Source organism: Rhineura floridana, chromosome 2 (genome assembly GCF_030035675.1).
Source record: "Rhineura floridana isolate rRhiFlo1 chromosome 2, rRhiFlo1.hap2, whole genome shotgun sequence".
Lineage (NCBI taxonomy): Eukaryota > Metazoa > Chordata > Lepidosauria > Squamata > Rhineuridae > Rhineura > Rhineura floridana.
In genome coordinates, this window is record NC_084481.1 from 170,153,031 (window position 1) to 170,175,884 (window position 22,854).

The following is a 22,854-nucleotide window of genomic DNA, read 5'->3' on the forward strand; positions in this document are numbered from 1 at the left end:
AGGGCCTTTATAACAGCCCTATCAGTGGAATTCCTGGAAGAGTTCATTCTGCCATCTCTTTGATGGTGGTCAATATCAGGTTACGGTTTGCTTATTTCAGAGATCTTTGGGGACTCTTTGAGCCTGAGGGGCTGTCTGGTATTGTTGTTTTTGTTTGTTTGCTTGCTTTCCATCTTTTCTGAAGGTTTTTTGCTGGTGTCTTTCTTTGCTTTACTATTAGTTTTGGCTGATCTTTTGTACATAATGGGGTTGGGGTACTATAGAAATCCCATTCTGACTTGTTTGTTAAGTGCTTTGAAGGCAAAATCACACATCACCTTGCCCTGGAACTTGCAGTTTCAACAGTCCAGTCAGAGAGTGACCCAGTTTGGATGTACTGCTCTGGGTTTCAAAAACTATGGTTTATGAAGCAAGGAATGAGTATTGGAGACGCACGCTCCTCTCGCACGCCAGCTTTGAACAAGAGGTCCCTGTTGCCTCTGAAATTGAAAACTCTTCATAATCAACCAGGATCTCTGTACAAAAACTGGTGCACGGTGTGAGAGTTGAGGGAGGAACATGCAGGCCTGATGCTCATTCCCAGCTTCATAAGACTTATGAAGCCCAGAACATTTTATCTGAACTGGGTTTATGTGTCCAGGAATCCATCTCAGTTCTTTTAATATGGTTTAAGTGACTTTCGGTGTCTGCAGCTGTTCTTCAGGCCCTCCATCTACAGAGCAACAGAAATAAGAAAGGCATCAAATGTAGAAGCTCAAGGGGAGGAGACTTCAAAAAGGTACACAGATCAAGATTTATTGCCCAGAGATGATGTGGAAGACAGTTTTGATTTCTCTGTGAAGGAACTGAATTGGTAACCCCTGAAGAAGAATACTCAAAACACACTGGGAAATAAGTTGTCATCCATACGTCTTTTTGAAATCTCTTGCCCTGCCAACTGAGGCAGATAGAAGATTAATGAGGATTGAGCATTGTCACTGACATCCTCTGAACTCCCCTTGGTGTGGACGGTGTTCCTTGTCCCTACTACTGTGAGTTTTAGGTACTAGGTGAAAAACAGTTGTCTTTTCTTCATGCCTTTTTAACGGTGTTAGCTTTTAATCTCTCTTGTATTTAATTATTTTTGCTTATTCTGCTGTTAAATGGCTCTGCTGTTGTAAGAACTTCTATAGTTTAGTTTTTGCAACTACAGTAGTTTGCATTGTGTGTCAAAATATTTTTATCCCAATTTTAATGTTGTGTTACATACATTGGTTAGCCTGTTGACCAAAAAAGATGGGATATAAATACATATTTTTTTTAAAAAAATCAACACAAGGCATGTAATTGTGCTTCAGGGTCTGAAGCAGACAAGTCTCTATCTTTTTTTGCAGACCTAGGTGGTTGGTTCTGTTTTTTCAGCTGGCCAAGGTTCATGAGAATCTTTTAAGTTTTGAGATGTATGGCATTGCTCCAAGATCTGAACCGTCAGCATCCACAGTCTTTGAGCTGTGGGATAGCAGCAGGGGACACTTGAGACAAATAGAACTTTGAAAACCTCCCCAGTTCATTTTCCATGAAGAGAAACTCCATCAGAACTGGTGGGAGGATTGTGTTGTATTGAGTTCCTCAGCCATGTGTGGGCTAATTCAGTTTTTTGCCTCTAGCATTCCTCACTGTTACTATGGAGAATGAGAGTTTTTGCACAGCTTGACACTTCCCAGTGGCCTGGCTGCCTGGCTTAGTATGTTAACCAGAAAAGGAGGAAGAAAGAAAATGAGTTTCTGCTTGATCCTGTGCATGTTGGCTTGGAAGTAAACCTTGCTGAGTTCAGTGGGTTTTACCCCCAAATAAGTGTGCCCAGGATTGCAACTTTGGTGTTCCTGGAGCTAACACTAGACTCTCCAAAGTCACAGTTTCTGGCAAGCTGCTTTTAAGCTGTTCACATTTCTTGCTACCCCTAGCAGTAGAAACTGAAAGTATGTATGTTAGGATTTACAAGCAGTTATGGTGACTAATATTACTGGGAAGAGTTTCCTAGTGTCTGGCTTCAGGCAAGCATGGAGGTAATTAACAGTGTTTATTTGAAGGTCTGTGAGTTCACATGGGGGTTATATGGCTTTTGCTTGTTTAAACAACCTTGTAAAACTACATTTTAAAGATCACACAAACTTTTAGTACTGTTTTAATAACTTTCGTTAGATCAGCCTAATGTTTTATGCAGTCCCTGAGCAGCCCGAATTAGAATCTGAAATGAACCCTTGAACTTTCAGGCATGTTGCTTTCAGCAGCCCTGTATTTTGGAGTTGTTCATTCTAAGACAAGGCATGTTGCAGCTAGGTGCATGCGAAAATGGCAGAAAAGCTGATATTCAGTATCAAAGGCTCCAGTATTTTTGCCCCTTTTCAGCCTCCTGAGCCTACCATCCATTTCTCTTCCTTTCCCCTCCCCTCCCTTCCCCCCCATTCCCACTGGAATGATTGTTAGCCATGAGTCCATCTAGACCCATAGTCTCTACTCTGGCCTCTCTCCACAATCTGTTTCCCACTGAGGTGATCCCTCAGTTTCCCAATATGTATTGGTCCCTGACCCTGCCAGGAATAATAGATTGAACTTGTGAACTTCTTCTGCAATACATAAAAATTTGCAGATATTTTAATAAGTTCCAGTTCACATCTGTTCTTTCATATTTAATTGTTTAGAAAATGTTTTCATGCATTTATCTCACATTTTGTTAAATTTGGCTTATGATTTGTTTCAGTTTATTCCCCTGAAAAAGAGTGATACTCGAAATGTTTTGGGATTGTTATACCTCATTCTGCACTTTTTTAAAGACAGGATTACTATACAGTATTACCTCAGTTAACAAAATAGATGCAGTCCTGGACATTACTACTTTAACAGAAACTTTGGTACCAGAGGGTAGTAATAACATGGAAAGAATAGGGATAGGTTCCTACACCCTCTCATAGACGGTGGGGGCAGCTTCAGTGGGTTTTAAAGGGTGCCTAGTTGGCTCCCACTCCCTTGCCCAAATTGTATTGGGTCCTTCTCTCCCCAGCCCTGGGAGAAAGCAAGAGATCTCCTTGATGCAAAGGAAACCCAGGCTTATCCCAGCAAAGGCACAGGCTTATCAGTTTATTGGTAGCAAAACAGAGACACAGGCTGGTCAGTTTCACTTTAAAGCAAAGGCACAGGCTTGAAGGTTTATCCATAGCTAAGTACAGTTGGTCAGTTTCACCTTTAAAAAAGCCTTCCTTAAAAGGAGCTTTGTTCCTGGAGGATCCCTTAATTGAGGTATTACTGTATCTCATTCTGTATTTTCTTAATTCTGTTTCATAGGTGCAGAATTAATATTTTAATGCTATGGTTTTCCAACTTTGTTACAGCCTTTCTTCTTGCCTGAACTAGTCCTTTGACATCCTTAATACGCCCAAGGGAAACAGCCTTGAGCTAAATGAGCTGAATCTACTTGAACTAAATGTTGGCCTGTGTCCCAATTTCTACAGAAATCATCAAATTGCTCTTTGTTTGATTAATGTTAGCTGAGCTTATCTATGATTCTAGAGGGTCTGCACAAAATTTTCTCCATGAAAAAGAAATTAGGTTGGTAAAATACAGCAGTGGTGTGTGTTAAATGTATTTGTAACTTTCCATTGTTTTGGTTCCATTTTCTGCTATGCTGTTATCACATGAGGAAGCTGCTGTAACTCTATATTTTAGTGACTAGCTTCTCTGTCTATAAAACTGATATGATGCATCTGTTTCTCTGATACTCAGTTTTAGATTATTTTGCACGCTCTCAAAAAAAAAATTCTATGTGAGCGCCCACCTTGAGCGCCCCTTGGCTCTGCAGAATGTCATGTCAGGGCACCGGCAAGAGATGGCATCTGATAAAGTTACAAGTTGGACACACCACCACCCCTTCCCCCCAGCCTAAACATGCTGGTAGCTGTGGGTGGTATGTAGGGGGCAGGGAGCTGGATACTGAGACAGTCCTAAAAAGGTGGGCAGAGAAGCTAAAGTTGGGGAGAAGCAGAGAGTGGGAGAAGAATGGAGGAAGGCAGATGAAGTAGGCAGAGTTTTGGAGGATGGAGCAAAGAGAAGGGGCAGGTGGGAGGTTAAACAACCCTCTTCCTGGAACCAGGGTATCTCCCCCATCCAGTGGCAGCAAGGCATTTCCAGAGGGAGAGAGGCAGTTTCACATGCTGCCTTTAGCAGTAGCAACCAACCAGGTGGAAGTGGAGAGCTTGCTGGCGCACCTGTTTCTGTGGAGAATAACAAGGCCCTCAAAGAGGACCCATGGAGGAGTGAGGAGTTAGCTACCCCATCTTTGCTTAGCTGGAAGAATCTTGGTTATGATGGAGTCATAGTAGGGGATCCTGCGTCAGCCCTCCACTCCCACCTGAGCTACTTTCCATGCATCCAAAGTTGGCCTTAACATCACAGTTAGCTAATGAATGGCACAGATGGCACTGAGGGCTTGGTTGAGAGTGGGGAGTTCCAACTTGGCCAAAGAGAAGCTTAAGTATGAGCCCTTGAAGGAAGATCTGGTACTTAAGGCTGCAAAGGATACTTGGGAGAGGGGATAGCGGCTCACCTGAGCGTTGGGGTATCAGTTCCACCAGGGAGAGTATGGAAAGATTTGCCTGTTGTAACTCCTATGAAATGACAAAGCGTAAGACTTTGCGTTCATTAAACCTTGGTGAATTTCTTAGTTTGTTTTCTTTGTATATGAATCCTGTGGAAGAGGGAAGGTTTGATATACTTCTTCCACAGAACAGCCCACCACTGCTCTAAAAAGTCATATTTTGGAACAGTACACTAATGTTTGGGCGCATTGTAATTCCAGGTATGCTGTTATATGCGGTCAGGTTTCAGAACATGACAGTATACAAAAACGCATACAAGCAGGAAACATTTTTAAGGTGAGTAAAATGGCTATTTGTACATTTTAAAAGATTTTTATTGCAATGGAGAAAGATAGGATATTATGTTGAAAAATCCTAGGAGCATGGTAGGAAAGGCACCAAAGACAGTATAAGACTCAGCTACAAAAATATTTCCCACTGCTTATAATAATCATGGCTTGCTTAAAGCTATCCAGCAAGTTTATGGCTGAGGTTATTCTGATGTACACTTTAGTCACTAATCTGCATGATATATTTCTGGCCCCCTTGTCCTTTCCTCCCCAACCCCCCTTCTCTCTTGGATGTGTGGGAGCTGCTCTCCCAGGGTGCTGTTCCAGTTAATTGAACGGGAGCCTTTGCTTCAGTCAACCCATATACAATTGGCTCCTCCCTATTTTTTGTTTGTTTCACATACACTCTCCAGTGACGTAGGAGCAAACAATGAGGAAGCAGTTCCCATCCATGATGAGAGTATGTGTGTGCGTGTGTATGATTTTAAAAGGTGTAGTCAGCATAAAAGAGAACACGCAGAATTTAAAACACAACTTAAAGAAGTTGCTGCATAACGAGAAGAGAACTTGTGCTTGACTTGGCCTTTGATGTAAACTCTAGTATTAGCAAATACTGTGTTATGAACCTTTTGATAGGTTTGCTGCTTTCAGTAATTCTTGCATATGAAACTTAATTTTTTAGTGAATCATAGGTTTTCTTTAAAATGAGTGTAATCTTCCAATTGTGCTTAATGTGTGAAAAGTCTCTTTGCTGTATATTTCTTTAGAAACATGTAGACACAGCAATTGCTCTGAAGCCAGATGACCCCAAGTCTTACTATCTTCTGGGCCGGTGGTGTTACCAGGTAAATTGTTTTCCTCAGTATGTACCTCTGAAATCACAAGACATCATACTAAATCATTTTGTCTAGGTAGGAAATAAAATACATCTGTTGAATGCTTTAGATGTTTCTGTTTTTAACTGTCTGGATTATCTTCTATAATCTTCAGATACTGATAAGATATTCACAAAAATGTCTGCTTCATTGATTTGGTTCAGTGACTTTACTTTATTGCATTTATTGCAGAATGATGCGATTGTAATGTTTTAGTGTTTTGTGATGCCACAAAATCCTGTTGTGGTACAGAGTTCCTGATTTTAAAAGATGAAATCTGACCTACAGCCCCTTTCCCCACTTCTTCCTATATTGGGCAATTGGCAGTGCAGATGCAACACTAATCTGAGGCAACATGATTTATGGGTTAAGAATAAGCTAAATTAGGATCTTTGCAATGAGATGCTGTAGAGTGGTCTCATGATGCTAACACATGCACACACACTGACGGCTAGTGGCATCTGACATAATTCACTTTAAAGCATTTAAAATAGAACCTAGTAGTTGACAAAACATGGTTTTCTCAGTGATCTGGGATGGTCAGTTTACAAATTGCTGATTTAGGGAGTTGGTGCAAACAGTTTTAAATTTTTATAAACGGGCAACAAGCTCAATCTATCACTAATGAGCCAAAAGGTACTATTGCATAGTTGGATTTGTCCCACAGGCTTCATATGGCAAATAGCTTAAGATGGGAGTCACATGAGGGAGTCAGATGTGTCTGACTAGAGAGATTTATAGTGTGATCACTCACTGTGTTTTCTGTGTAGCGAATATAAATATGCCATAAATTATTTATATTGTAGGTTAGTGTAGAACTGATACAGCCTTGTTTTTGCTGTATGCAATTGTCCCAAATCAGTGCATGTTTTGTTTTATGAATATGTAGTATATTAAAAATTATGATTACTGAAGTTTAAGAGATACTTTTTTTGGTTAAACAAGTTAAAATTGTGTTGAACAACTTTGTAAAACCTATTGTGCCTACTGTTGAAACATAACTATTATTTGCATCAGTAGATGACTTTAAATTATTTGCTGTCTTTATGCATTGAGTGCATGTTCTATATTAGCAACATTATCTTCATGATTTATTACCGGGATCTGTTTTCTTTCTTTCCTTTTCCTCTAAAGGGAAAAAAAGTTACTTTGCTGGAATCAGGTCTTCCAGGTTGTGAGAAGCCCAAGATCCTGGGTAGTTTTAATCTCCTGATTTAGTGCTTTGGTCGTTGGAGGGGGCAAGGGAAGTGGACGCAAAGGGATCATGAAAGGAAAGCACTAGTTGCAGGCAAACGCATGCTTTCACTTTTCCCATATTTTTACTCCAGTAAAAACAATCACACTTCTCTCTTTTGAACACACATGGATGTGATTAAGGAAGTTTTGGAGCACTCCAGGGCTCCTGCATGCAGTGTTTCTCTATAATCATTTGCATGTGTTTTTCTTCTGTTCCTCTTATCAGAAACTGTTGCAGATATTACAAAAAACATGTAATGCGCTTTGTATTTTTTCACTGGAGTAAAAACTGGAATGAGTTGTGGGCAGTTCATTCACTTATTGAACAAAAATGTTGAAGGTATTTAGTACAGTGACTGAGGCATCAAAGAAAGATGCCCAGGCCGTGAGACTGTTAACTTGCAACTAATCCTACCTTCCACTAATAGCAGAGCCCAGCTTGGCCATAGTTTAGTTTATTCGTGCTGGATAACAAAACAGAGTATCAAATAGTGTAGTTATAAGCATACATTCACGACATGTTTACTATATGGGATGGCAGTGGAGAGTAGCAGCCTCCGCTTCTCTAGTGTTTCATCGCTGAAACAATGTGACACTGGTGGGAGGAGACACTAGATTAATTCATTCTTCACCCACTTAGCAATTCTCTTTGCTGGGGGAGGGGGGAGTTTGGGTCCTACCTGTCACCACACACTTAAAGTAACATATGACAAGCACTTCACGTGGAGCTCCCTAAGTGTGCAAGTGTGTCTTCACACAGTCTTGCTACCACCTTTTTTTTTTATTTTGAGGGTGAAGAATCGTGCCAATCTGTCTGGTATGCACTGGTCTCTGTGGAGCACTTGCCATACTTTCTTTGTGGAAGGATAAATGTGTGTCTTCCTGCTTCTTCACCATATCTCCTGTACATCATACAGGAACATTAGCTGGACAGGCATATTAACCAGGATGTTGTTTGTTGGCTGCCAGCTTCTAGTAGGAAGCTTAGGTATATCTGGTTTTTTGGTTGTTTTTACAGGTCTCTCACCTGGGATGGTTGGAAAGGAAAACTGCTTCTGCTTTGTATGAAGAACCCCCCAAAGCTACTGTCCAGGATGCACTGCAGAATTTCTTAAAGGTACTATCAATTGAGCAAATATGAAATTAGCTAGTTATTAATTTTGCACAAACAATGAAGAGAAGCAACTAAAGTTCAACACTTTCAACAACCCCATTTAACTCTGTATCAAGCAGCAAGAGAAGCTACTAAGTTGTGCTTATGCCTGAATAGCCTGGTGCTGGATAGACCTTTGCATACCTTCAACAGCAGATCTGTCATATTATGACTTGTCAGTTGGGCAGTCTTGTCCACCTGTCCAAGTGGCCCAGCCCAGAGAGGGTGTGGTCATCAGGACCAAGCCCACTGGCTGGATTCACTTTCCCACCCCTGCCTTAAAGCAGTGGTGGCAATTTTTTTCAGCCTAAGCACCACATTTCCTCACGGGGAACTTCCCAAAAGCCTCATTTCAATGTGGGTGGGACTGGGGCAAAAGTGGTTGGGATAATGGATGTGATTCTTGCCTTTGTACAGTAGGCTAAATTCCAGCCACGCAAAAGCCAGTGTTTCTACAGACACACATAGACATCTCTCTAACTTCCCTTCAGGCAGGTAAGAGACATTTATCGTAGTTCAAGGACACGTTTCAGCCAGGCAAAAACACTTGGAGAGTGCAGTGCAAGGCCTAGTGAGAGTCCCGAGGGTTAGATGGGCCTGGAGGGCTGCATTCAGACCCTAGGCCTGAGGTTCTCCACCCTTGCCTTAAATACTAAAAAACTCTTATGGGATAAGCTCACAAGTTTCTTGTTTTTAATATGACTGCCCCTCTAGATGTTTTTGCTTACATGTTTGTTAGCTGCTCTGGTCAGGTTAGGTATATTGATGGGCAAGAGAAACTGAATCATAGGGGTTACATGTGGGAGTATTTGAAAGCCCTACTTCTTAAAATGATTTGAGTGTAGCAGAAATTTATCTCCAGTAGGCCCCCTCCCCATTTTCATTAACCATTTCAGTGCAGGAAGTTTTTATCTAATATGCATTGTAAAACTTGCATAGGCTAAGCTAAACTATTCAGCCTGCATCCTCTTTAAATCTTTATATTCCCTTCACCTATCTTTGTAGGCTGAAGACCTAAGTGCTGGTTTTTCAAAAGCAGGAAGAATATACATTGCCAAGGTAACTGTATGTTTGCTGGGCCACTGACTAACAGTGTGCATTTATACCTACACTCCTTGGTATGAACATCCGAAGCTGCCTAACATGGAGTCAGACCATCATTTATCGCATACCCTTCCAGTGCATCGGCATCACTCAGGATGACCCTAGTATCCATCATTCCAATGAGTAATGACTTTCTAATGCCTTGGGAAGTGGCATTCCCAAAGCCTGCAACCCAAGGTCTATTTAACCCGGTGGTGTTCTTGTTTGCAAAAAAAAAAACCCCAGTCATTTTTTTAGGTGCTAAAACTCTTTCATTGCACTATTCCTTCAGCTTCCAGTTGGAGCCCATGAAAGTTTTCAATCCAAATGGCTTTTGCTGCAACAGCCAAAGGAGAAGCCAAGCAAAGTATAGCTGAATTTGCTCCCTATAAAATTACTCTATTTGCAAACACCCAAGATATCTTATTTTTATTTTGAGTAGTGTGCATGTTTTTAAGATGGTGTTCCTGGCCTGGAATATATTAGAATTTGAACGTGTCACAAGTTTTACTTGCTTTGACAGTCTAATGTAAAAACTGAAAGGTGATATAAAGCAAAAAAGTTCACAAAATGCAGAAACTTTTGTGCAAGTCATTTGTTTTACTATAATTGTGGGTCATTATGTATCTTATACATGAATAGGATATTCCATTATCAAATGAATATAGTCTTTAGTTATAAGTAAAAGCTAGGAGGACTGTAAAGATTTTTCCCCTGTAGAATGTTTTCCATATATACTTCTAAAAACCTAGATCTACATTCATTCCAGTTCTCATGTCTGCATCTTTCTTCCGTTTGAAGAAGAGTTTGCTTTTAATGCAGCTTTTAATGAAATAGGGAAGCAACTATTACAAGTATCATCCAGCTAACAGTATTGTATATGTCACAGTTGATACATGAACTAGGAATCTGGTGTAATTAAACACCATGAAGACACATATGGTCATTCTTAACTAATATTCTGAATACGTTTTAGCAGATGTGCTTAGATGATCCTGTCCTCCTTAGCAAAAAAACTTCTTCGAGTGTCTTGAAAATCCCATACTCTACTCAAAGACGTTCCTTTTTAACTTAGGCTGCAAAAGTTCTTTTCAAACTTAACTGAAGGTTAGCCCCATTGACCATAGTGGGATTAACTTGAATAAATATGCAAAAGATTGCACTAAGGTTGACAGTAGGACTTGTGTATCTAGTTAGTGTTTGGCTTTTGGACAAAGTACTAAATTCTTCTATAAAAAGGAAATTGTTCATTGTACATGATTAATCAAAGTCCTCTGATGCCACATGATATAGTGAAAGCAAATGGTAAAATATGTTCCCAAGAGGATTAGACAAATTCTGCTGAATGGGATGGGTGAGGAGGAGGTCGGACCGTAAGCACACTCTCCCAGTGGTGTGCTGCAGGGATGCAAGTGAGAACTTCACAACCACATGAGCAGTGCTGATGTCACATTCACACATTCACCCTTGCATTGCAGAAACACACCATGCTCTTGGATGTGCATGTGACAAACACCTTATATGTGACAGCCTCTCTAATGCTGTTTCTCTAACATAATTCTGAATAGTATTGGGTACAGCTTAATGGGCCATTGATGCCACCCATTATCATACCTCGGTCTTGGACTTAAATTCTACATGAAGCCTCGCGAAACAAGACATGAGGCTATGCTTTTCCCATATTACAAAGCATTGGTGTGTTGGTAATTTGCAAGCCATGCTGGTCTTGTAATTGATCTTTACCTCTTGTATAAGCTTCCAAGTCACTTTTGGTATATTTGCCCTATACCCACCTTTTGTCTTGGTATATGTCACAGTTCCAAAACTTACTTCATTGTGGAAGCAAGATATACACAATAGTCTTCTGAAGTCTCAGGGTTGTATCCAACATCAGTAATATTCAGAGTAAACCCATTCAAATTAATGGACATGGCTAACTTGTGGCCATTAGTTTCAATGGGTTCTGAGTAGAACTTCTGAATGTCCCCAAGCTTATCCCCAAAACCTATGAAAACTCAGTATCTGTAAACCAAGTGTATGGATACATAGGTGAGATAGAAGTGAACGTGTCTCATAAAGTGCTCTAAAAAGGAGTGAAGCTCAAACTTCCTCATGCCAAAAATGAACTTAAAGTGCAATCCTATGCATATTCAATGAGGCTCGCTCCCAGATAAGAGTGCATAGGTCTGAAGCTTCAGCCAGATGTTGTGTATTTCCTACAATAAAGCATGTCTCTGCCAAGGAAGGAAGGGATAAGGCAGGATGGTGAACCTTCTGATTGCTGAATATTAGTGTTTGAAAAGAGCAAATGGAATGCACATCTCTATCTCATTGTAATTTCTGTCTCATTGTAATTTTCTCCCCACTGTCTCTTACAGTGCTACAGGGAACTGGGGGATAATTCTACAGCTGCTCATTGGCTAAATTTGGCTTCAGAGCTGCCAGTTACCACAAAAGAGGTAGCGTTTGACTGCCATTCATGTGTGAATATGATAATTAATTTTTTAAGTAATGGATCCAAATGATATGCCATGTCATAGTTAATAGGCTGTCTATCTTTGAAGACAGGTACTGTTAAATCCACACTCTTTATTTTATCCTTTTCTGATTTTGGACAGTTTTCTAAGTCTATTCCGGAGCCATTTTTAAACTAATATCTGTGAACTTTAAGACAAAGCCATTAAGATAGAAGGTGAACCTAAATATTCAAATTGCTGCATCCTACTGGCCTGGTTCATATGTGGGCTCCGGGAGAGGAAATCACATCCGGTTTGCTCCTCCCTGGTTGTTCTGTTGCATTGAGTTAAAGCCATGGCTTAGCTTAGCATATTGTGTGAACTCAAACAAACTACAAGCCATATACCATAGGGCAAGCCTTGGTTATAACTCATGGTTAGCCTGGAGAGAGCTAAATCACAAGCCCAGGTACTGACAACACCCAAAGTCAAACAATGGCCCAACTCAGCACAGTAGCATAACAGCTAGGGAGGAGAAAAGTGGGTCTCCCAGAGCCTGCACATTCATGCTAATCCATGGGGTGGCTTAGTGTGATGTTAGTAGTAAGTAATTTTGCAGTTAAATAAGGTTAAATGGAATACATTGAACTTGCTATATTGAGGTGCAGATTAAGTCTGTCAGATGTTTTTCAAATTGGGAGATTCATTCTAGGCTATAATTCCTAATAATGGTTTTGGGATCTTCTTTTTTTTTATTTTTCAGCTGGTGGAGGTGGTTGGATTTGCACACTATGGAGGCTGATCTTTGCAGAAAAGTTAATTTAAAAGAGGTGTAAATTCCAGTTTTCACTCTTGGTTCTAGGGAGGAAGGAGGGCCTGCCCTTAGAAGACATGGCAGTGGTCTACAAATAGTCTAGAGTCCTGTCTGCTTGAAACTTTCAGTGCCAGTCCAAATTCTGTCTGCCCCTTTCTCATATTCCTGGGAACATCCCCATAGAAACTGTATAGCTTCAGCAGCTTTGCCCTTCTGGATTGAATGAAGGACGTGTGCCTATGGAGGGAATGTCTGTAGAAACTTTTAGCAATGAAATTTGCAGAATCTACCCAAGTCACCAAAAATGTTTGGGACATTTTAAATAGTTGATTATTAAAATTCAGTAGTCCTTTTAAAAAATGCTTACTAACCATTCCATAAGCAGTTGGACATTCTAAACAAGTGTTAAACGTGAGCACTGAAATTGTCCGTATCACATTAAGAATCTGAGCTTCAGTACAGGCTTTTCTTAAACAAAGCACAGAAGAAATGCAATCTGTATTTTGACTGTTTTTGCCTGTGATAGGTGTTTTTACTTTCTGCCCTTTCCTCCCTAGGAAGAGGCCTAATAAAGTGTGTTTAAAATGGCTAATCAACCCCAGTTTGACAAAATGGCCTTGGGAGCAAACTCTCTGTCTACTTAGGAACCTGTGTGTTAATAATGAGTTTTGGAGAACTCAGAAACATGCCACAGCTTTGACATTTTGATTGATCCTAATAAATGTATTGCACAACTGAGAATTTTGAAGTTTTTTACCCACTCTTCAGTGACTACATGCAAAACCTCCTCTCTTTCTCAAGTACACAGCTTTGAAATGTTCTGTGATTACTTACTCTTTCTTCTCTTATCTAAGCCCTAGCAGTGCCTGCCACTTACACAACATCTGGAAAATTTGGCCTGTCCTCGCTGAACCTTGCGTTAATACCTTTGTCTGTGTCCTTGTCATATCTCATTTGGGTTATTGTGACCTCCTGGCTGTATGCCTTGCCTCCTGTTTTCTTTCTCCAGTGGGCACCAGGACACCCCCAAGTGGGTATTGTCTTCCTCTCTTGTTGCTTAAGGCAGGAAAGAGTTAACACTCCAAAGGACTCTCACCCCAGGCCCTCCCACGGAGTGCTAGTTCATTTTCCTGCCTCGTTTGAGCAGTACTGTATTTGCCTTGCTCGTCAGTGTGGCTGACTTATATCCTTATGTAAATCACAAACGTTTCTTTACTGTTCTAATGAATTTGTGTGTGTCTTGGGTGACTGTTAAGTGTCAGTTGTGCTCATTGATCAATTTATTATATCATTAATTGCCTTAAGCGCTTGATTTCTTTGTTCTGACTCCTTGTCACTCTCTTTTTTTATCATTAATTTTTATTCAAATTTTCAAAAGCAAAACAAAACAAAACAAAAATAACAAATTAATAACTAATACAATAAAAACTATTGACTTCCGATTTGTCGTAGATCAGCTATAGGTCTATAATATATAACAAACCTGTCTCTTAATAAAATTATACAATCACCTTCCTCCAGTGGTTATCTTAATTGGTATCAAATCTCATTAACATCATGTCATTTTATTCTTTCCACAAAAAGTCAAAGAGAAGTTTCCAATCCTTGAGATATATATCCATCAATTTTTCTCCAAATAGACATGTCAATTGATCCATCTCTTCAAGTCTACTAAGTCCAGTAATTTCAATAGCTCTTCTCCCATTATCAGTGTTGATTCCATCTTCCATCTTCCATCTTTGCACACCCAATAATCTTGCTGTCATACTCATATAATAAGAGTCTGATAGGAATTTCCCTAACCGCAAATATTTCCTTGCCATCAATTCTGAATGTATTACTGAAATGTTGTTGTAAAATTGTATCTCTGTTCCTTTTTTCCACAGAATGCACCAGCACATCCCCTAAGAGTTCTTCCACTGTCACATATCTGGAATTAATTCTGCAAACTTTCTCCATTTCAAGTTCCATCCAATCCATCCAATCCAGGAATTTTTTTGAGCCATTGATATCTTTATCTCTAATCTCTTCACCAATTCCTTCAGGGACAGCTCTAAATTCCAAACAATAATATTTGTCTTTAGGATCCATCACAGCCATAAAATCCAAATCTTTTTCCAGGTCCATATTTGATAAATCTATTCCAATCTCCAGGGCTTGAACCTTCCCTTTGATTTTTCTTTCATCTTCTTTTTCTTGTCCCATTATATTTTTGGTCTCATCCACCTCCCTTCTCATAGAATCCTGAATTTCATTCAGCTCCTGTCTCATTTTGCCAAATCCAACCTTCATCTCTTGTCTGTTCTGTCCCAGCTCCTGTTTCGTTAGCTTAATCTCATTCATTGTTTTCTGAAACATATTTAGAGAGAGAACTCCTTCCTGTACATCCAGGGTCTCAGCCACCTTCTTGATTATCATTCTTAAAACCAAAAGAACAGAACCCCTTCAATTTCCAATATAGTCACTATTCTCAAGCAAAGAATAGTTTATTTCTTTTTCCAGTCACAAATGGGTTAATCTTCCAAGCCTGATGACATCACCCTCTAGACAGCACGAACTGCCTTATCTCTTGTGTGTCCAAAAGTGCAAAACAAATTTAGTTCAGAGCGTCCAAATAATTAGTAGCATAAAGAATAAGCAGATTCGTCAAAAAAAAAGAAAAAAAGAAAGTAGACCAGAAAAAATAGTCCCAGACATAAAATACTCAAATGTCATATAAATCAATTTTTTTCTCTTCAAATTAGATGCCTCTCATCCGTTTATATCTTTATCATGCTAAATTCCATGCCAGCTTTTTGCAATAAAAACAAAGATAGGCTATTTCGATTTTCTTCCTCCTTAATTCCGTGTATAAAAGAGAAAGTTATAACTTACCCAGGGTTTCTTTATTGCTAATTCTTAAACAAATCTCCTTTACTGTAACGATAACAAAATGATAAGAATAGACAGGAGGATGCTTGCCTGTTAATTTCCGTTTTTCTTTGAAGAAAAAAAACGTCTCGCTTAATCAGTTAGAGCTTGTTTGTAATCCCTAGCTCCGACGCTGCTGGCTACCTTCCTTCATAGGCGATCCCAATGAATTCCAGTCCAACAAACAAAACGAAGCTTTCTGTGGATAATCTCTGCGTTTCTCCCTTGCCTGGGAGAAATTTTTTTCCAGTCAAAAAGTCTTCTGGCTGGTTTTAAAACTGAAAAAGCTTCCTCTGAGACGGGAGCTCGTCTCAGAGGCAGCACAGGCGGAAGGATCCTCCTGGGAAGTCTCGACTCCTTGTCACTCTCAACATCTTCCTCAACCTTGTAACCCTTACATTTTAAGGATTCATCTGTGCCTTATTTCTCTTATCTCCTTCAACACCCGGCAAGCTCCTCTGTTGGTCCCCTTTATATTGCTTTCCTTCCACTATCTGTGTATTATGCCATGCTTCTCCACCTGGAATTGCCTCTTCCATTCATCAGGCCATTAGTCTCACAAGTAGTCCAGACAGCCAAGTCTTGCCCTCACAATAAACTGAGTGAACATCATTCTGGAGTTCTTAAAACTAGAGTTTTAAAATAAGAACGTTTTTCAACCTTTAATTATTTTCATACTTTAATTATTGAGGTTGTTAAACACAGCGCTTTAACTGGCTTTCAGACTACAAATAAACGGAATGCTGCTCACTATCTGATATTATGCAAAACTGGCATTGCTGCCACCTCCAGAACAATCTCCAGTACTGCACTAGGAAATCTTGCTACTGCAGGCTGCCAAGTTTAGGGAAACCAGATGTCAAAATTCCAGGCTTTGAACAGGAAATTTCAGAGATCAAGCATAGGTTAGATTCATCAATTCAGGCAGCAAAAACCTGTCAGACTTGGCTAGGGGAAGACATTTTGCTAACAAGATATTTTGGGGAAATAAGTTGCACACTGTAGGGATAATTTTTATAAAAGGAAAGTAGAATTGGGTGTTGAAGTGGAGAATTAACATCTGGTATAAAAACCAGGCTGGCCAAAGGTGGCAGGTCAGCCCGTGTGGAGAGGGGCATTCTGGGAACAGTAGAAGGGCAAGGTCTGCCTGCCTGGCCAGTGGTATCCCTGCATGGTTATTCTCCTGGGGAGGCTGAGTTGTGTTGAATGGGGTGGGATATGGAGGTAATGGGCCAGATACTGTTGTGAGTTGAGCTTGCCGAGTATTCCCTACCCACCCACCCTGGCATGAGAATTGGGGACTGGCAGTGTTGCAGTAGAAGGCCCATGGTGACTGCCTGGGATTTGGGTGGATGAATGGGGTTCTGCTGGCTGCGCTGTGCTTATGTGATGGGTTTAGGTCATTACCTTTCCTTGTTAGATGTGATGGGCTGGGTATTTACCTTGGTATACCTCTGCAGAAAAGATTGTGCTGCTCCTGCTTACAGAGGATTTTGCGTTGGGCATTTTTATGCTGCTATTTTTTTATTGTTGTATTCCAGCCTGGATATCTTTGACTAGTTGAGGTACACGATTGTAGTCAGCATTGTGTTCTAGCTTCTGCTATTAACTGCCCACATCTGATAATCGTATAATATAGGCTATGTGTTTGACTAGAAGAAGTAGGGGGAATGATCAGGGTTCCCCAATTTGATTCAAACTGCCTGCAAAGGCACATTTTTCCTCTGCAGTCTGACAGAGCTTTCTGCAAAGAGGAAAAATGTCCATTTGCAGACGCAATTTTAATCCAAACTGCCTCTGCAAATTGACATCTTCAGAAGGGCTTGCTGTCAGTACCAGTTAGCTAATCGCCAGTCTCAGTGAGCCCCATGTGCCAAGAAACAATTGGCACTTTAAGATCCCGATAGTTCCTTTGCAGCCATGTCTTCACCTGCCCTGCGCATATGATGTCAGGTCTGGGACAGATAGACATGGGCCAAAGGTTCCCATCCCTGTTTAAAAGCATAAATAGTATGGAAAAGAAAGTAGAAGAGCCACTGGGGATGGGGGAAGATTTCATTTATTTTGTCACTAGAAGGCTGGAGACAGAGAATGCTGATGATCAGGATTATATAATTTTGCAGATAGGATTACTTCAACCCATCTAAGCCATAAATTTGTTTCTCTTCCTTTCTCCAGGATGCTGAAAGCAGTAGTGAGATGGAAGAGATGCAAGCAAGTTTAAAGTTCCTATCCACATAATAGTTGTGCATGTACAGTGAAAGTTCCAGTGTAAAAGGTTTCATAATCATGATTACCCTCACTGGGCTTCATGAACAAACCACAGAATGCAAAAGAAAAATCATACTGCAGTTTCAGCAGTCCTTTTTCAAATATCGAGACTGTCAGTACTGTGAGGGTTAAAAAAAAGTGATTCAGTTCATATCCCTTGCCTACTAAATCAGACGGTCTGCTTAACTGTTCTCAGGGCAAAAGGTACCAATTTGATTGTTTTTTCATGCTTGTGTTTTGAGTTCTACATATTTACCAGCCAGACATTTCCAAATACATTCATTACATGCTTCATATAATGAGATGTGACATTATGTGTGTTAATCCTGTTTTCATAAAATGTTATAAACTATTCAATGAAAAGAAGGGTCGTACTACTTGTGATGTGGCAGAATTATGCACAGGATCTCTCATGGTTTTTGTTTTTAGATCAAAACAGACCTGGGGAGGATTTTCAAAAGGTCCTTCCACATGTAGTTTTCCATTTAGGATCCCCCAACTATTTTAGGTATATACAATATCTGTGTGTTTTTCTCCAGTTTATTTACCGTTAGACAAATAGCAGATTTGGGGGATTAATTTTGAGGGGATGGTACATGGGAAAGCCTTAATCTTCCCCTGTTCTATTGCCCCCAGCAGTAGTAGCCTTTGGGGCAGAGCAGGGTGGTGTTGCTTACCTGGCTTCCTAATGCAGAGGTTGTTGCTGGTAACTGAGAGGGGGAAGGGGGAGGCGATGGAGCGATTGGCGCAGTGCAGACACAGTGGCAGAGCCAGCCTGACATTCCCGATGCTGTGCCCTCTCCATGCCAGCCTCCCTGCCACCTTGTCCTTTTCCCTCTTGGTTACCAGCAGTGACTTCCATGTTGGAAAGTCAGATAAGCTACACCACCCAGTTCCTCCTGACTGGCTGATCCTGGTCCACAGCCTGAGTCTAAACCCAGTTACTACTTTGTTCTAAATGGAGAAAACATCTGAGATCTTGTTTTTTAAATTCCCCTGTCTTGCATCTAGTTTGAGCTGAATGTATCAGATAAAATTATAGATCATGGCTTCTTTGGGCAAATTGATTGCTGCTTAATCAGTGGACACGCGGCACTCTGTTAACTGTGCATGATAAATATTGTTGACTGTCTGTTTTTATTTAAGACAGTGGGATACTGACACTTTCCATTGTACCTATGATTAATATCCAGGTGGGGATTTATAGCAACAGCACTGAGTACAAATGCAAACAGGTCAATATTCCAGAAACTAGATTTCTACTACACGTCTTACAAATAGCTCTGAAAATATTGATTGTGTCCAAAGTATGCACCTAGTAATATTTTTGCATGTTAACCTGGCTGCTTGTAGATTTTGTGTTTCTCCTTGGACTACTCCACTTTTTGAGCATAGTATGCTATCAGGGTGTTGACATGGGCAGAGCACTCTTTCCTATTGCACTGCCCCTCATTAAAGCAGCAACAGCAAAACTTAGAAAAACCTTAATGTTGGGGGACCAAATAACCTGCCCTCAGTTTCCAAAGGTCTTTTGAAAGAAATACCACTCCCACAAAGGGCAACTAAAATCTATTAAAGTTTAAGGAACAAAATGAAGTATTTTCTTCATCTGCTGAATTATGACAGCATATACCAAGATAACTTTTTAATTATCTTTCATTCCTTCTCTGTAATCATGAGTGTTACTTAGCTACTCTGAAGTACAATGCAGGGAAGAATATTTGCTACAGAAAGAGAAGAACCCCATGTGTTTTCCAGAATCCATTGCTTCATAAATTGAGTTGTACATGATATGTCACACATATAACATCAGTGAATTAGAGGTGGAATTAAATTAACATTCAGTTGCAGCCTGTTGTAAACCCAACAATCTTACTACTTCCAGAATGCAGAATGTTTCCATTTTCTGTGTGTGCTATGATTTTTGCCAAGAACTCAAGTGGAGTTTCTCAGTATTTTTGAAACCTATTTTACAATTCACTATATTTAGATAATTATATTGAGCTTTATTTAATATATACTGCTACATTTGACATTTCTAGAAAATGATATTAGAGAGCAATTTTTATATAAAGAGTCTGATTTAGTCACCTAAATATGTATTTAACATTGACTAGCATTGCTTTTTAACATTACAGAAATCAAGTTGGAAGAGGGGAAAATATTTTTGTCCTGTTTCTTGATTCACATTTCTATCCAAAACATTTAGACGGTCACCTTGGTCCTAAACATACAAGCAAGCAAGTAGTGTTACAGTTTTACTTTCACTGAGGTCACAAGGAGTACAACTCTGTTAAGATGGTAAAATCAGAACTTTGGGGTGTATTATCTGAGTTATACTTGGAGTAAACCCACTGAAATCAACCGTGATCATGTTCATTAGCTTCCCTGGATCTACTCTGAGCATTGGATACAACCTTTTGAGTAGGCAGCAATGTTATCTTTTCTTATGCCCGTGTAGTTTGGATGAGAATGTGCTGCCATCTGCTTAATGAATGGGAGAGTTCCTTGTGTACCCAAAATAATTGGCCATAAAATGTTCAATTGAGGTTCCCTCAAGTTAGCTCAACTTAATGAACGTTTCCTAGTATTTAAAGGTTTGTATTAACTTATAAATTACTGAAACAATTCTTGTTTTAAATAAGTCTTTGATTAAATCTTTGCTGGCCTTGATAATTGACTGTAATAACACAAGCTCACAGTCAGCTAGGTTCATGGCCCATGCAAGTTTTAGCCCATGCCATTTTACACAATTTTATTTGCTTCAGTGATGTTGATACATTTCTGCTAGATGATCCCCTGCTGTAATACTTATAATTTGTATCCTGCTTTAACAAAGTTTGCAGTATCTTTACGTTAGCTGGATAGAATACCGTGACTCTTAAGTCATACTCAGGGTAAGCCCACTGAATCAATAAACAAGTTACTCATGCTCATTGATTTCAGCAAGTCTACTCTGAGTATTTATTTGGATGCAACCCACAGAAAACAAATTGTTTGGCACGTTTCAAGGGCACGAACTTAATGGAACCTCTTATTCACTGTCTGCTGTTAACTATAATGCTAATACTAAATTATTCTTTTATAGAATGTATTTCAATATTACATGTATGATTTGCAAGAAGAAACAGATGGGAGTTTGGTGAGGCAGGGAAAAATCTTAACAAAATCTCTGCCAGCTTGCAGAGAAGCAGCCTGTTTAAAAAAAATCAACTAGCTTTACCGGTATTTTATTTCATGATTCTAACTGCAAGTCTTCAACCATTTTAATTTTTTTTTAAAGAAAAAACACTTTAGAATTCAGTTTTGGAACATGATCTTGCCAGTTTTCATTTCTGGTTTTCTGTTGTGATATTACGGATATTTGTTATATGTAAATTAAAAATAGTATAATTTTGACTATTTTTGGTTTAAATTACATCAGTTGTTCCCTTAATTTTAAAGCCTCTAGTCAAAATGTACATATAGATACTAGACATTGGGTTTGGGTGAGAATTTGACTGAATTTCAAGCATGCGTGTGCATGTACACAAATGTAAGAATCCTGCTAATTTTAACAAAACCATTCTTGAGGCTCTTACATTGATGCCTTGAAAAGAATCAGTCTTTATATTGCCATTCAGAAGTACTTGCATATCTGGTAAAGTTAAAAACTTGTTCAGCTGGTCTGTGGTACCTCGGCCAAATTATTATTTATTATTGCATGGGAAGAATTAAATGAAATGCTTAGGAGAACTGTATGAATTATTAGACCATGACCAAAGCATTTTCTGTCAGTGCTACTTTTAAAAAAATATGCCCTGAAAGCATTTACAGAAGATGGAGAACTGTGACTAAGGCTGTAATTCTATACTCATTTACATGTGAGTAAGCCCCGTTGAACACAATGGGACTTATTTCTGAGTAGATATGACAGGATTGTAGTGTTAAATACTTTGCTATTTTTTACCACCTTTTCACATTACAACTGATCTTTATTGATGAGAGCTTGGATGATACAGTATTTACCGTCATTATCCATTTGTTAATGTGTTTAAAATTTTAAATATCCATATGTGATATTCTAATACTACAGATTAATTTTTTCATTGCAAACACATTTCTTTTAATGTGAGATAGATGTTGAATAAAGTAATTGATCTGATTATGCTTCAGCAATTAAACTTGACTAAAACGCTGCTAATGAAAATGAAGAAAGGAATCTTTCAGTAACGTTGCCTAATATAAATCCTCAATTCAAATGCAGACATACTGTAGTGTCCTATGTAAAATCACACTGTGTGCTCAATTTACAGAGCAATGAGTATATGCTGTACCAAAGCAAGGTCTTTAGTATGATTCAAATGCAGAAGTGGGCAGCTTATGGTCCATTGGCTGCATTCCATATCCCATTAAGACCTCTGGCAACATTGTCCCCATGCCCCCCAGAACAAACATCCTATGAGTGAATTGCCACATGGGAGCACCATAGGACTTTGCAGGCTGAAAGGAAAAAGTTTTGTCAAGGCTGGATATGATCCTCGGGCTATCCATTATATGTCCCTGATTTAAGGAACTGGAGAGGAAACTTTGCCTTGAGTCCTTTCCTCCCTCCTTTTTGGAATGGTTTTTATTCAAGAGATTACTGTTATCACTAATACCATAGAATCATGTGCAGAAAACTCAAAATAACATTCTGAAATTGATGTAAGTAATCAAAGCAATTTCATTTTGAGTGTGGTAGATGGTAAACCTGAGAGCATTATTATTTTTGGAAGAGTGTGGTTTGGGAAGAGTTCATTTAGAAGGAGGTACACTTACGCAGCCGTAGGTGGAAATAAGGTGTTTTTTTTTAGTTGTATGTGTTTTGCTGACTAACTGAATGTAAAGGCAAATATCCTTTACAAATGCACTGCAACCTCCTAGAGGGCCTCAATACTGAGAAGTCAGGTGGGCAAGAGGTAGTTCAAAAAGAAAATTTGCGCTACTGACAAGACTTATTTTCAAGATCCGTTAATGGATAAAAGCAACTATTTCCCTGCAACTGTATATTTGTTTTAAAAAAACAAACTAATGCAAGAGTTAATTGTGAAATTATGTGATTTTAACTTCAACTTTATTTAAAATGAAAGTGAAAATAGTATCTACTGATGTGTATGTAACAGTTCTGAAATAAA

At 39.3% G+C, this 22,854-nt stretch overlaps 1 protein-coding gene across 5 annotated transcripts in view; it reads left to right on the forward strand.

Moving 5' to 3' along the window:
- Positions 1 to 22,854, forward strand: part of RMDN3 (regulator of microtubule dynamics 3) — a 42,179-nt gene extending 19,325 nt beyond the window's left edge. For all 5 annotated transcript variants that reach the window (XM_061611421.1, XM_061611423.1, XM_061611425.1 and 2 more), the window contains exons 8-13: positions 4,832 to 4,907; positions 5,668 to 5,745; positions 8,030 to 8,128; positions 9,170 to 9,223; positions 11,626 to 11,706; positions 17,606 to 22,854. In XM_061611421.1, the coding sequence (XP_061467405.1) occupies positions 4,832 to 4,907; positions 5,668 to 5,745; positions 8,030 to 8,128; positions 9,170 to 9,223; positions 11,626 to 11,706; positions 17,606 to 17,668 (451 nt within the window). In that variant the 3' untranslated portion in view covers positions 17,669 to 22,854. The remainder of the gene's footprint in view (positions 1 to 4,831; positions 4,908 to 5,667; positions 5,746 to 8,029; positions 8,129 to 9,169; positions 9,224 to 11,625; positions 11,707 to 17,605) is intronic.